This window comes from Leopardus geoffroyi, chromosome B3 (assembly GCF_018350155.1).
Source record: "Leopardus geoffroyi isolate Oge1 chromosome B3, O.geoffroyi_Oge1_pat1.0, whole genome shotgun sequence".
Lineage (NCBI taxonomy): Eukaryota > Metazoa > Chordata > Mammalia > Carnivora > Felidae > Leopardus > Leopardus geoffroyi.
Window position 1 is genome coordinate 146,567,818 of NC_059337.1, and position 12,652 is coordinate 146,580,469.

Consider the following 12,652-nt stretch of genomic DNA (forward strand, 5'->3'; position numbering starts at 1 on the left):
CACCCAGTCTGAGGACGCCCCTGAGCTGTGGGACTAGGCGGGCAACGGTGGGCCCAGCGTCTCTCCTTCTGCACCTGGAGAAACTGAGGCATGGGGGGGGGGGCACACCAGCCCATCAGCTCCAAAGGGCCCGGCAGCCAAAAGGAAAGGCCCCCACAGTCCCGCCCGATCCAGATGGGACTGGTGGGCCCGAGCCTATTTCTGTCTCTGAGCTCACTGGCCAGGACCCCCCAGACATCCCGCCCACCCCTGCAGGCCCTCACTGCCCACGCGGCACCTGCAGGGGAGCTGGCCTTGCCTGAGGAGCCCTCCCCGGCCTCACGATCCAGCCTGGGGACCTGCCTGTCCTGGGATGGCAGTGGCTATGCTTGGCCACAGCCTTGGCTGCCGTGAACTGACATGCCTGTCCTGAGGAGGGCTGGGGCTGAGGCAGGGCAGAGGGCCAGGGACATAACAGCCGTGCTCCCCCAGCCCGAGCCCCCCACCCAGCCCCCTCAGGCCGACCGACTGGGCAGTGAAGAGGGCAGGGGCCCAAGGGTTGGACCTGGGCAGCGGGCAGGGGCAGGGGGCAGGGGGCAGGGGGCAGGGGCAGGTACAGAGCACGGCCGCTGTGGCTTACCCAGCTCAGAAGTCCTCCCAGCTTGCCCAGGAGTGAAGGTCCCAGCTGGTGCTCCCTGCAGCTGCCCTCCCGGGTCCCTCCCCTCCACAGCCCTCCTCTGCTGCCAGGCCCTGGCCTCCTCCTCCTCAGGCCTGCCTGGAGCCCCACCAGAGGGATGGGCGGCCCCCTCACAGGCCCGGAGCTGGGCCAGGTCCCTCCCCCTGGGCTTCAAGGAGCTGGGGAGCCCGCCCCTCCCCCCAGAGCCCCCCCCCCCCGCCCCCGCCCCAGCCCAAGCAGCTGACTGGGAGAGGAAACGCCCGCCCGCCCAGGGATGTCTGAGTCACTACCACCCGCCCGTGCAGTCCAGTCCAGTCCTGCTGTGTAGACAGGTACGCAGATGCAGATGTCAGATAGGACGCTGCGGGCAAGCTTTTCTTGGGCCCCGCGCCTCAGTTTCCCTGCAGGAAGCTGGCCAGGCTAGGGGGTGCAGGGCAGGGGAGGCACAGCCCAAGGCGTACATAGGCCCTTCCAACAAAGTCCTGCCCCCTCTGGGCTGAGGCCCCGGCCCAGGGCACAGCCAGCTCCTTCCACAGCAGATACCAGCAAGGCCAGAGCAGGGAAGGACCCAGCCCACCCAGGGCCCTGGGCGAGCAAGTGACCTTGTGGGGCGGGGAGGGAGGGGGGCGGGGCACTGCTCACCCGCCGAGTCCCCCTGGGGCAGCCTGACCCCGGCCACCCTTCCAGCCCTGCTGCCACCTCTCCAGGCGGGTGCCTTGGGGGCCCAGGAACCTGCATCTGTCACCCCCTCCCCAGTCACTTGGCTAGAAGTGGTGGCTGAAGACCCCAGTCGTCTGCTCCCCAAAGCTCCGGCTGCCTGGTCTGCCACATCTGGTCACCTCACCCTGCCGGCCCCAGGACTCAGCTCCCACGCTGGGCACCGAGGGGCGGGTGGGAAGACGCGGACCCCAGGCCCGACCGGGCTGCAGGAGCCCCGGCAGGCCCAGGCAGGACCGCACCTGCCGTGCGATCGGCAGATCTCTCGCTGGGTCCCAGAGCCGCCCCGCCCCGCGCCCCACGGCCCCGCGGGGTGGGGCCCGGCTGGCTGCTGGCATCTGCACCCCACGAGCAGGTCGGAGCAGGCCTGCACAGCTGAGGGACCCACACGGGGTTCCAGGGCAGTGTGGGGTCAGGCCCGGCCCCGGGGAGGAGGCAGTGGGGCGGCCGAGCACCCACCCCTGCCTGACACCACAGGCCAGGATCAGCAAGGTTGGGGGCTCTGGGGACAGCCGAGGGCAGCAGGCCCCACAGCAGAACAGGAGAAGCCAGGGGTGGCCTGGGGTGTGGTGCCGGGAAGGGGGATCCCAGGGAGGAAGGAGACTCTGGCCAGCCTGGGCCCGGGGCGTCGGGCACTCTTGAGCCCAGGGGTGGGCCACCAGTCCGGGAAGGAACGACGGCACCCAGGCCTCTCCCAGCCTCCCCTGTGCCTAAAACTTTAAGGGTCACAGATGACTCTATGTCCAGGGAGACAGGAAAGCTGGTGGCCCGGACGGTCCTCACCTGGGAGCTCTTTGTTTCCTGCCTGACACCCAGCAGATGTCACCTCCCCCAGGGCAGGGCTGAGCCTCCCCGGAGGAGAAGCAGGGTCACCCCCGCCCCTCCTCTCCTGAGCCCGGGTGCCCCAAACCCACAGAGCCACGTCCCCAGCCTCCCGATCCGCCGGCCGCAGGCCCTGGGCCCTGCCATAGCCCTGGTTCCCCGGCAGCCCGCAGGCTGCAGCCCTGCCCTCCCCTCCCCGACACCCCCCCTCCAGGCCCCCAGGGGTACACATGCTGCTTACTCTGCCCGGAGTGCTTTCCCAGCTCGGACCCTGGACTCTCTCCCACGTGTGGCCCGTGGCCAGCGCTGTGTGCGGGCGGCTCCCCTGCCCGTGGTTCCACACAGGTGCCAGCCAGATGGGAGAACTGGACATACAGGGCTCTGGGTCCAGACCACGGTGGCCTTGCAGGGGCAAGACCTTTCATTCCTCGTCCCCGGGATAGTGTCCAGTCCCATGGGGGTCCCACCCGGCTCTCCGGCCGGTAAGGGCCACGGTGCGAGGCCCTGCCCGCCTGCCGGCCCCCCGCTGCCGGCCCCCCATGGCCAGGCAGGTGCTAGGGCAGCTGAAGGGGGTCTGATGAGGGCCAGGCTGCCCAGCACACGTGTGCTGATGCCCACTGCACAGGTGGTTAAAGCCACCTGCACCCTGGGCTCCCACTCGGAGCCACCGTGGGAGCTCAGCTGCTGTCCAGGGCCGGGCAGGGCGACGGGGGAGGAGGACAGGCCCAGGCACGGCGTTCCTAGCAGGGCGTGTCACAGAAGACCCCCGAGGTGCTGGTGCCACCTAGGAGTAAGGCCTGCCAGGGAGGGAGCCCGGGGGGGGGGGGGGAGGCCATCCTCTTCCCCACCCGGGAGGGGCCCACGCCGCTCTGGGGAACGAGGGCGTCAACAGGACGTAGGTCGTAGGACGCAGGAAGGGGCAGAGCACCAGAGCCTGGCGCAGGTCGCCCAAGGCTGACCCCACTCAGAGCGGCAGCCGGCAGGGGGTTTGAGCCCCAAACACAGGGGGCATGACTTGGCCAAATGGGGTCTCCTGCCCACTAGCCTCCTGGCTCGGGAGGCCCCTCAAGCAGCAGAGGGTGCTGACAGGGAGGTGAGGCCCAGACGAGGACCCCACGAGTCCCATCCCCGGCTGCTCCTTTCTGACACCCACACCCGGCGATGTGCCCAGGCGGCGGGGGGGGGGGGGGGGGCGGCGGGGGGGACGGGGAGGGGGGCGGACGGCGGTGCAGCTCACAGACCCCGGTCAGGATTCCCACCCCAGACCCAGCAGGGCCCGGGAGCCCGCCAGCGAGCCTCTCCCCGTGGCTCTCTGCCCACAGGTCCATCAGTCCCCTGGCGGTGATGTGGGTGCCGCGTCCCTCCAGAAAGCTATCTGGAGATGGGGCCCGATGCCACCCCAGGGCAGGGGTGTCCCCCCTCCTGCCTGGCCCCATCTCGTCCCACAGGGACGGCCCTCCTGCCTGCTTGCTTTCCTCTCCCAGACACCTCCTCTCCCCACCCCCAGGCAGCCCGCCCCAGGCTGAACCTGAAACCCAGAAGCCTTCAGCAAAGGGCAGTCAAGGGGGAAAGGATACAGAGAGGGTTGGAATCTGCAGGGGAGTGGGGGGTGGGCCCGGCAAGCCAGGGGGCTACCTGGAAGAGGCAGCTCCTAGCCCAGCCAGGGATGGAAGAGCCCAGCCAGAGGGAGGGAAGGCCATGAGAGCGTTCCTGCCACAGGCTCACTGCCCGACCACAGTGAGCCCCAGTGGAGTGGGGACGCAGGGGAGGCAGGGGGCCTTGGGGCATGGGACCCTCCTAGCACAGCTGGGCCCTCCCCCACCCACTTCCCTGAGACCTTGGGGCAGGAGCAGGCTGTGTGGCCTCAGTTTTCCACACGGAGAAGAGCTAGGGTGCCGTCAGGAACACATCTGCCACCACCAGTGGTGGCTTAGAAAATCCGCCCGTTAAAGCTCAGGGAGGGTCGGTACCCCAGCCTAGGACGACCTCTGCTGCCTCCTCCTTGGTGCCCGCCCCTGCCAGGGACACTTTAGGCTGGAGGGGGGCACTGGAGAGCACTGCCTGGGGGGTAGGGCAGAGCCAGCACCTGCCAGACATCACTGCACTGAGAGTGTGGTGTGGCCTCTCTGGCCCCCGTAGAGGCAGAGAGGCTCCGGGGGGGGGGGGTGTGGGGCTCGGCCTCGTCGCTCCCAGACTCAGTGTCCCTGTCTGCAAAATGGGAGCGCAGCCCTGTGCCGGTGCGGACAACCGAGGGCAAAGCCATGAGTGCGGACAGCATAGACACGCTAGCCACCGGCGCTGGCACTCGGCCTCCCTGGCCACACAGCCCTCTGCCCAGCCTCTGCTGCGGACAGCTGTGGTCACTCCGGTTCACAGATACAAGGCACTGCCCGCGGCTCCTGAGAGCCCCAAGCCCAGGGCCGTGCAGAGGCCACCACAGGGACGCCCCACATTGCAACGCTCTTGGGAAGGACCCCTGCATTACCACGGCCCCCCACCAAGAAGAGACCACCCAGACCATCCCCCTCATGGTGTGTGTCTATAAGCAAGGCCTCCCTGGACCTGGTGGGGGCTTCTCAGGGTGGGCATGGTGGGGGGGGGCGGGCCCAGGCCAGGAGTAGGGCGCTCCCTGTCAGTCTAGTTGCCCAGGACCCAGCTCTACCTTGGGAAGAAACTGGCCGTCCCTGGGATAGGAAGGGATGTGACAGCTGGGGCCCATCACAGGGCAAAGCGGTTGATGCCCTGTGTGGGGGCAGTGCAGCCAGGTGGAGCCCCCTCCCCACATGGGAATAGGGGAAGGGGCCTGGAAGGAGCTGGGGGCCAGCTGCCTCGGATTGGCTGAGGCGCCCCGAGCCTGGGCGGATCCCTGAGCGGCGTGTTCCTGGCACAGCCACGAGGGGGCAGCCTCCGGTTGCAGGCTGGACGTGGTTGGCTTCCTTCCCCAGGCTGAGGGTTAGACGTGCACGCAGGCTCTGGGAGGGGTCTTCAGAGGACCTAGCGTGACTGGCCAGAGAGGGCAGGTTTGGACTGGGCAGAAAGACGAGGGCAGAGCAAGACCTGTCCACCTCTGGCCAGCTGGGAAGATGTGGACCAGCCCCCAGGGGGCCTTATCAGGGATGCTCGTTCCCTAGCTTCTGTGAAGGGTGGGGGAGGGCCTGGCCATCTGCACAGCAGACAGAACCCCCAGGGGCTCCGACCCAGTAGGTCTCACCACTGACCTCATTCCCTAAGAGCAGAGGGGTTTGTAGGCAGGACGTGAGGGGTGGCCGGGGAACCACCAGTCAAAGCAGAGAATGGAGGTCTCGGCTGGGGAGGGGTGCCCGAACAGGCCTTTTCAAGGCAGGAGGGCGGATGAGGTGGCCTTAGACCCTGCATCTTGGGAGCCTCTGGGTAGCCTGTGAGCAGGGGCGGGGGGAGGGGGGGCGGCGGGGGGCGGGGGGTGGCAGAGGCCAGTGTGGAATGCTGGAGGCAGGGCAATGGCCCCTCCTTCCCTGTGATGCAGCAGATCCCCCAGGATGTGGGCTGGGGCCACAGTCAGGACGAGGGGGCTGGGGGCCATCATTGTCCCCCAGACAAGGGGGGCCCAAACAGGAGGTCAGCCGTGTTCACCAGAAGGGCCCATGGGGGCTCCTGCTGCCGCTGGAGGGGTGTGCCTAGGCCGAGGGGCCCCCAGAGCCCCTCTGTCTCAGCACACCACTGTCATCATCGACCTCTGTGACCCTGAGCGGTGGGGACCGGCCTGCACCATTGCAGCATGGTCCCAGCCCCCCCTAGATGGCAACTGGCCAGATGTCCTGGGTGTGGCTGCCGCACCACTGACCCAGAGCTGCAGGAACTGCCCCTGCCTCACCCCACCCTGCCCTGCAAGATGCTGAGACAGGCAACCTCTGGAACCAGACCTAGTGCGGGGACAGACAGGTAACAAAGAGCTCCTAGTTCCCATTCTGTGGCCAGAGGCGTGGGGAGTGGGAACTGCCCCATGGGCAACACCTGCCTTCCCTTGCCCAGCACTGGGCTACTCTGTGGCCTGATCTCTGACCCCACTCAGGCCCCTCACCAAGCCTCAGACCTCGGGTCTAGCCCCCTCATTGCCACCACCTAGCCGGTGACCAAGCCACACAGAGGCCACACACTGTGGACCCAGCCCAGCATGGGACTCTGGACCAAGGCCAACAGCCCCGACTCGGGGTCCAGCCAGGCTGCTCTTCCCAGAGCAGGTCAGAGGGCAAGCCTGACAGCAGCAGCTCCCCACGCCTGGTCACCCACGGCCCCCACTCACCCGTGCGGCCCTCCCCAGGCGGCCGCCTCTAGGGACAAGACGACGTCCCAGAGGGTTAGAGCAGGGGGACGGTGGCAGAACGGAAAAGACAGACAGGGATAGTGAGTGACCGAGGCGGGGAGCGACAGAGTGAGTGGTAGGGATGAGTCAGCGAGCGACCCGGAGAGACGGAGTGAGCGGCAGAGACGGAGAGAGGCAGGAGAGAGGCAGCAGGAGGGAAGCAGCCCGAGGCGCAGGACCGCGCGCGAGAGCCCGGGCCGGTCCCCGAGGCGCCCCACCCCGACCCGCCCGGCGCGCGGCCCCGCGCGGAGCCCACCCTCCCGAGGGGAGCGGGCTGCAGGCGGAGAGGAGGCGCACCGCTGCCGGGGGCTCCGGGCCAGGTGGGCAGCACCATGTGGAAACAGTCGCACATCGCGGCGGCCGGGCGGTGCGGGCCGGCGGCGGCCCGTCGCGTCCAGTCGCTGGTCTCGGCTCCGGCGCGCGGGCGGCCGGGTAGCCGGCGGGCGCCGCGCTCTGCCTCCGCTGGCTGGCGCTGCCGCGGGCCGCGAGCCTCTGACTGCGGACGGAGCCGGCGCCCCGGGACCCCGCTGCCGCCCGGACCCCGCCCCGCCCCGCCCCGCCCCGCCCCGCCCGCGCCTCATTCAGCCCATTGGCTGCAGCCCTCCAGGCCCCGCCCCCTGGGACCCCGCGGCCGCCCGGACCCTGCCCCGCCCCCGCCCCATCCAGCCCATTGGCTGCAGCCCGCAGGGCCACGCCCCCTCCCGGCCCGGCCACGCCCCCCGGGACCCCGCCGCCGCCCCTCCCGCGTCCAGCCGCCAGTCCCGACCCCTGCGGCGGGCGGGCCCCGCGCCCTCAGCTGGCCTTTCTGGGTCCAGACAGTGGACTCTGGGCCCCTGCCAGGGAGGGGGCTCCACACGCCGCGCCTAGGCTCCCGGACTGGACCCGCGCCCCGCAGTCTTACCTCCCAGCCCAGAGAAGGACATTTCAGCTGGGGGGCGGGGCGCCCTGGGGGCCATAGAGGCCGCGGGAGCCCAAGGAGGCGAGGGGCGTGTGATGTGGCCTCACTGGCCCTGCCCTGGGGGCTCCCAGTCTAGAGGTGTGCTCTGCCGGCTAGCACGGTGTTGGGGGTGCATGGGGAGGGGTTCCTGGCAGGCTCCCAAGGGGTCAGTCTAAGCTAGGACGTCAGGAGTGCGGGAAGTTCAGTCCAGACCCCGGAGTAGTGTGTGTGCGCAGGGCAGGGTAAGAGAGCCCAGGCTAGCTCACAGGGCTGAGAATCAGGTGCCGTGGGGCAGGGAGCAGCAAGACTGGTCAGAGAGCTTTGAAAAGACCACCAGGGGCTGGGACGAGGGGCGGGGGGGGGGGGGGTTGTCCCTGGGGACACTGCTGCAGGTCAGAAGCTCTGCAAGACAGTGGGGGCTGGGCCAGAGCAGCAACATGAGGAAGGAGACAAGGACCCAGGATGTTCCAGAAGCCGGCAGGGGGCCTGCTGAAGACTGGAGTGGGGTCGGCTGTGGGTTGGCCTGGTCCCCAGCTTGGCGTTGTGCAGGAGGACGCTCTCCTGGGCGAACGAGCAGGGAGTGGAGACGCCCAGGAGAATTCTGTTCCCACCAAGCGGGGAGGGAGCTGCAGTCCAGCCTGACGTAGACCTGGGGAAGGGCGCCTCAGAGGTGTGGGTCCTGCTGGGGCTGGGGCTGGGGGGCCTGGGCCAGCACAGACCCAGAGAAGCATAGCTGCCACCAAGGAGGACCATTCCTGCGGGCTTCCTAGGAATGGTGCTGGTGGTGCCGGGACAGACAGGTGGACGGGCACACGCCCACGCCCACACATACACCCGTGTACCCATTCGGGCCCATGTGCCCAGATGTGCACAACAGGACACAGACACGCGCACGTGCACTCTACTCCCGGACTCCCCCAGCCAGTGGGGCCCAGGTGAGCCTGCCTGGCAGGATGACTCATGCATGCCAGTTCCCGCTAGCCAGGCCGCAGCCGGGCAGCCTTCCAGCAGTGGGTCACACAGGCACGCGCATCGCTTCTGGGAAGAGGCTCTGGCAGCCTCCCATCCATTGAGCCCATGCCACAGTGGGGCACAGCCCTGTCCTTCAGGTGCAGACCACGGGCTGTGGGTCTCACCTTTCTTGCCCCGGTGTTTTGTCCTGGGCTGGGCAGCATTGCCCTGGAGCCAGGGACCCTGTGCTCTCCTCTCTTCCTGAGGTTCTGCCCTGCCCTGCCGCTCATGGGTGCAGGGAGGGAGGGCTGTTTGTGTCCCTAGTGTGTCCAGCATCTGTCCAGATCTGTTGGGATCTCAGCCTGCCTGCCTGTCTGCATATGTGAGTCTGGCTGTGGGGGCCTGGGAACAAGGGAGCGGTCTTGAATAATCAGGGACCTTGGGGTACAGACCCAGCTCTGTGTTCCCCTGCTCCATTGGGTGAGTGACCTTGGTAAAGTCGTGTGGACCCTGGGTCCCTGTCCAAATGAGGCGGTCTCGTTCCATGTGACATGTCCTGATTATCCAGCACGATGCATGTGGGGCTATGGTGGCTCTTACCAGCTGTGTGGGGGAGGGGATGACGGCGCCCTGGGTGGGGAGGCCAGGGGGCTGCCCTGCCTAAGCAGAGGCCAGGAGGAGGGTCCCACTTGGCCCCCAGCTAGCCCCTCTGCAGGCGGGTGGTCCTTGGGACCCCTGACCGGCCAGGGCCTGGGGGAGACTGGGGCCACTTCTGCCCTTGGCCTTGGTGGGGGCTGGGTGGCTTACACTGTCACCCTCGGGCCTTGCTCACTCTGCAGCAAGGGAGTTGGCTCGGCATTGGCTCAGGGCCCCAGATTCAGGGTGGGGGTGGACAGGACACTCCTGCTCCAGAGGCTTCCCCCTCCCCTCTCCTTCCTGCTCTCAGCGGAGAGCTGACTTCACCTGTTATGCTCACCCCTGCACACTCCCCTGGGCCCCCTGTGGGCCCCACTTCACCTCTAGGAGGGCCTGGCCCCTCAGCTGTGTGCACCAGTGATGGCAAGCTGCCCCTGCAGACAGGGAGACGGCCCACACACTGGCCCTCACCCACCCAGGGCCAGCCCGACTGGGCCCCACTTCCCCAGGCCCAGTCCCTCCTCCCACCTGCCGACGCCTCAGAAGCCCCAGCCTGGCCCCAGGATCGCAGGGGAGACAGGGGAGGACGCTGCCCAGGCAGAGCCTGGGAAGCCCAGCCTTGCCGCTCCCCCCATTCCCCTCCTGTCCCTGCCCCCCAGCCAAAGCCTGGCTGTGAGCCTGCCGCAGAGCCCTGAGCTGCCAGGAGCTGCTGTCGTCACGCCCAGCTACCGCCCCGTCCTGATGGCCCTGCTGGGGACCGATGCCTTGCTGGGGAAGGCCACGGCAGTTGGACACAGCTCGGAAATTGCTGTCCTCCCACCAGCACGGCGTCTTGGGCTCAACTCATAGCCACCCCCGGCCCAGACGCGGCCCCCACGTGGCATCTGAGGGTCGGGGTGGGCGGGGGATGTGGTGGTTCTGCAGCGACCCCCGCTGTCTCCTGCTGGCCACACGGGCTCCACCTCCTCCCTGGGACCACCGCACCGGGGACACTGGGGGCCACGCCTCGGCCCTGGCCCTAGCCTGCCAGTCAGGGTTCTCAGGCTTGCCCGCAGCCTCCCGAGGCTGGGTACCTGGGAACCAGAGCCTAGGAGGCAGGGCACCGGTGGGGCCGGGATGAGGAGTCGTGGCTGCCGGCTCCACAGGCTTAGCCCCTCAGCAGAGTTCGCTCCTCCTGGCTGGCTGCTCTCCGAGCCTCTCTGGTGGGCAGGGAGGCCCAGAACATCAATGATTGATGTCTCCTTGCGGCTGCCGCAGTGCCATAAACAAAAATAGCTCTGCCGTTGTCCCTGCCCTGGCCCGGCCCAGCCCGAGAGGCACGACCGGGTGGTGGGACATCTAGGACCCTGTCGGCCACCATCTGCCCACCCCCCATCCGGTCCTGATACAGGTGGGAGCAGGGGAGCTTCGGGTCTGCTGACCCCTGGCCTCTAACTGCCTCAGTCTCCCGCAAGCTGAGTGCCTGCTCCAGGCCTGGGGGCAGGTGGCCTCCTTGAGGTCCAAGAACCCCAGAGAAGCAGGACACTCAGGTGCTTCCGGGGGCAAGGGACGCCTCCCTACCTTCATCAGGCAGTGCTGCGAGGCACACGATACCGTGGGGCTCCGGGCCAAGTGGAGGCTGGCCCCTTCCTCCTGAGGCTTAGCTTGGTGGTGGAGAAGCTGTCCACCACTCCTGTTCAGCGGGGCTGGAGATCAGGGGCGGACGGAGGTGTCCGAGAGGAGGTGGGGGGGGCCACACAGGCTCTTCCTCCTGACCACACTGCACCCAACCCCTCCGCTACTCTCCAGGGAGTCCTGCTTGTGCCTCCCGCATGCCTACTTTAAAGGCACTACGCTCCCTCTGACCAGTCTCCCCAGCAGGTGAGCCTTTGAAACTTGAACAGAAGCCTGCCCCACCCACCCAGCTGGAGGCCTGGCCCTCAGCCTGTGCCCCCACGTCTCATGCCCGGCCTGCCTGGACGCTGGCCTGAGTAGCCAGGGGCCACCTGTCAGCACCTGGGTTGCACCCCCCTCCCCCACCGCCGAGCACCCAATGGCGAGTCCCCTCTGCCACCTCCTGAGCCTCGGCTCCCCCAAGGCAGCACCTTTTTAGTAGCCAGGGGTCACCGGATATATTAGTCTCCCACGACCGCTGGAAAAAATAACCACACGGTGGCTTAAACCAACCTGCATTTATTCCCTAACGGTTCCAGGCCTCGGTGGGACTGCGGTCCTCCCGGGGGGGTTCAGGGGAGGTCCAACTTCCTTGTCCCCTTCAGCTTCGAGAGGCTGCCCGCATCCCTGGGTTTATAGCCCTGCGTCATTCTGGCCTCTGCTTCTGTCTCTCCATTTTCTCAGACTCCGACCCTCCTGCTTCCCACTTGTAAGGACGTCGGCCTCAACAGCATGATCCGGGACTATCTCCCCATCTCAAAAGCCTGAATGTAATCTAGTCTGTAAAGTCCCTCGTGCCTCGTAAGGTCCCATATTCACAGGCTCTGGGCATCAGGACGCGGACGCCTGCGGGAGGCGTTATTCGGCGACCACGCCGGGGAATGCAGACCAGCCCGCCTGCACCCTGAAGCTCACTGTGCCTTCCTCAGTCTTCACTGAGGTCCACACAGGGTGCGGGAAACTGCTGAGCTTAGAAGAGCCGGTCCCAGCCCCAGCAACACTTCTCACTCAGGCCTTTGGGCCTGGGCCTCAGTTTCCCCACCTGTACACGACGGCACCACTTCTCCTACCCCTTTCCAGTTGCCTGGACTACGAGCACGGCAAGGACAATGGATGAGGGGGGTCCACGCAGTGGGTACACAGCAGGAGTGCCTGGGATCAACATTGTCCCCGGGGTGACGTCGAGGCAGAAGAGCTGGCATCTGGTCACGTTCCCGCAGGGTCATCAGGTAGGTGTCTGTCCAGAGCTGGGCAGTCTGACTGCATCGCATGCACACTGCATTGCTGGCTCAGGGGAAGGGAGGGGACAGGAGGCTGCAGCCCAGGGGTCAGGTATGATCTCATCTGGTAATTTTCAGAATTAAAACTTCAATAGCTAGGCTGGGAAGGACCAGGGAGAGCGGGCGACTCATGCAAACAGGACAGGGCCCAAGGAGGTCACAGGGTGGAGAAACGTTGGGGGGGGGGGCGGGGGAGACTGGGGAGCGCGGTGAGGCTCAGGCATCTGATGATGGCGCTGGGGAGGCTGGAGTCAAGCTGACTCACCAAGGTGGGTGTCAGGAGCCTGGGGTGGGGTCAGATGGGGACCGGCCTGGCCTGCCTGGGAGGGGCTGGCGGGAGGGCCAAGCTGGCCCCTCGGTGCTTCTGCCCCGGGGCGGGAGGCAGCAGGAGGGGCAGGCTGTCCAGGCCCCACACTGGGCCTGCTGTGCCCGGTGTTGGCGTCGCTCCTCCGGCCCGCAGGCGGCGGATCCCCACGCGCCCTCACGCAGGAGGAGCTAGGCTCTGGGATTCGGGGGTCGGCCGGGCGGTGGAGACGGCACCCCCGCGGGTCCGGAATCGGGGGCACCAGGGACGCCGGGCCGCTCCAACTGAACCGAGGACCCTCCTCGTGGGAGGCCAGGGGCCGGGCGGACACGGCGCAGGCGCAGCGGCGGCCGGGCGG

At 67.8% G+C, this 12,652-nt stretch overlaps 1 protein-coding gene and 1 long non-coding RNA gene across 2 annotated transcripts in view; both read right to left on the reverse strand.

Annotated features, from left to right (window-relative positions):
- The window catches only part of AHNAK2 (AHNAK nucleoprotein 2), a 31,722-nt gene extending 24,814 nt beyond the window's left edge, over positions 1-6,908 (reverse strand). Inside the window, exon 1 of the mRNA XM_045452179.1 lies at positions 6,831-6,908. Coding sequence (XP_045308135.1) covers positions 6,831-6,885 — 55 coding nt within the window. The 5' untranslated portion in view covers positions 6,886-6,908. The remainder of the gene's footprint in view (positions 1-6,830) is intronic.
- Positions 6,909-11,213: 4,305 nt separating this feature from the next.
- LOC123584359 lies at positions 11,214-12,642 on the reverse strand. The gene is made up of 2 exons (XR_006705378.1): positions 11,781-12,642; positions 11,214-11,556 (listed from the first exon to the last, which is right to left on the reverse strand). It is a non-coding gene; the product is annotated as an uncharacterized LOC123584359 (long non-coding RNA).
- Positions 12,643-12,652: the final 10 nt, after the last annotated feature.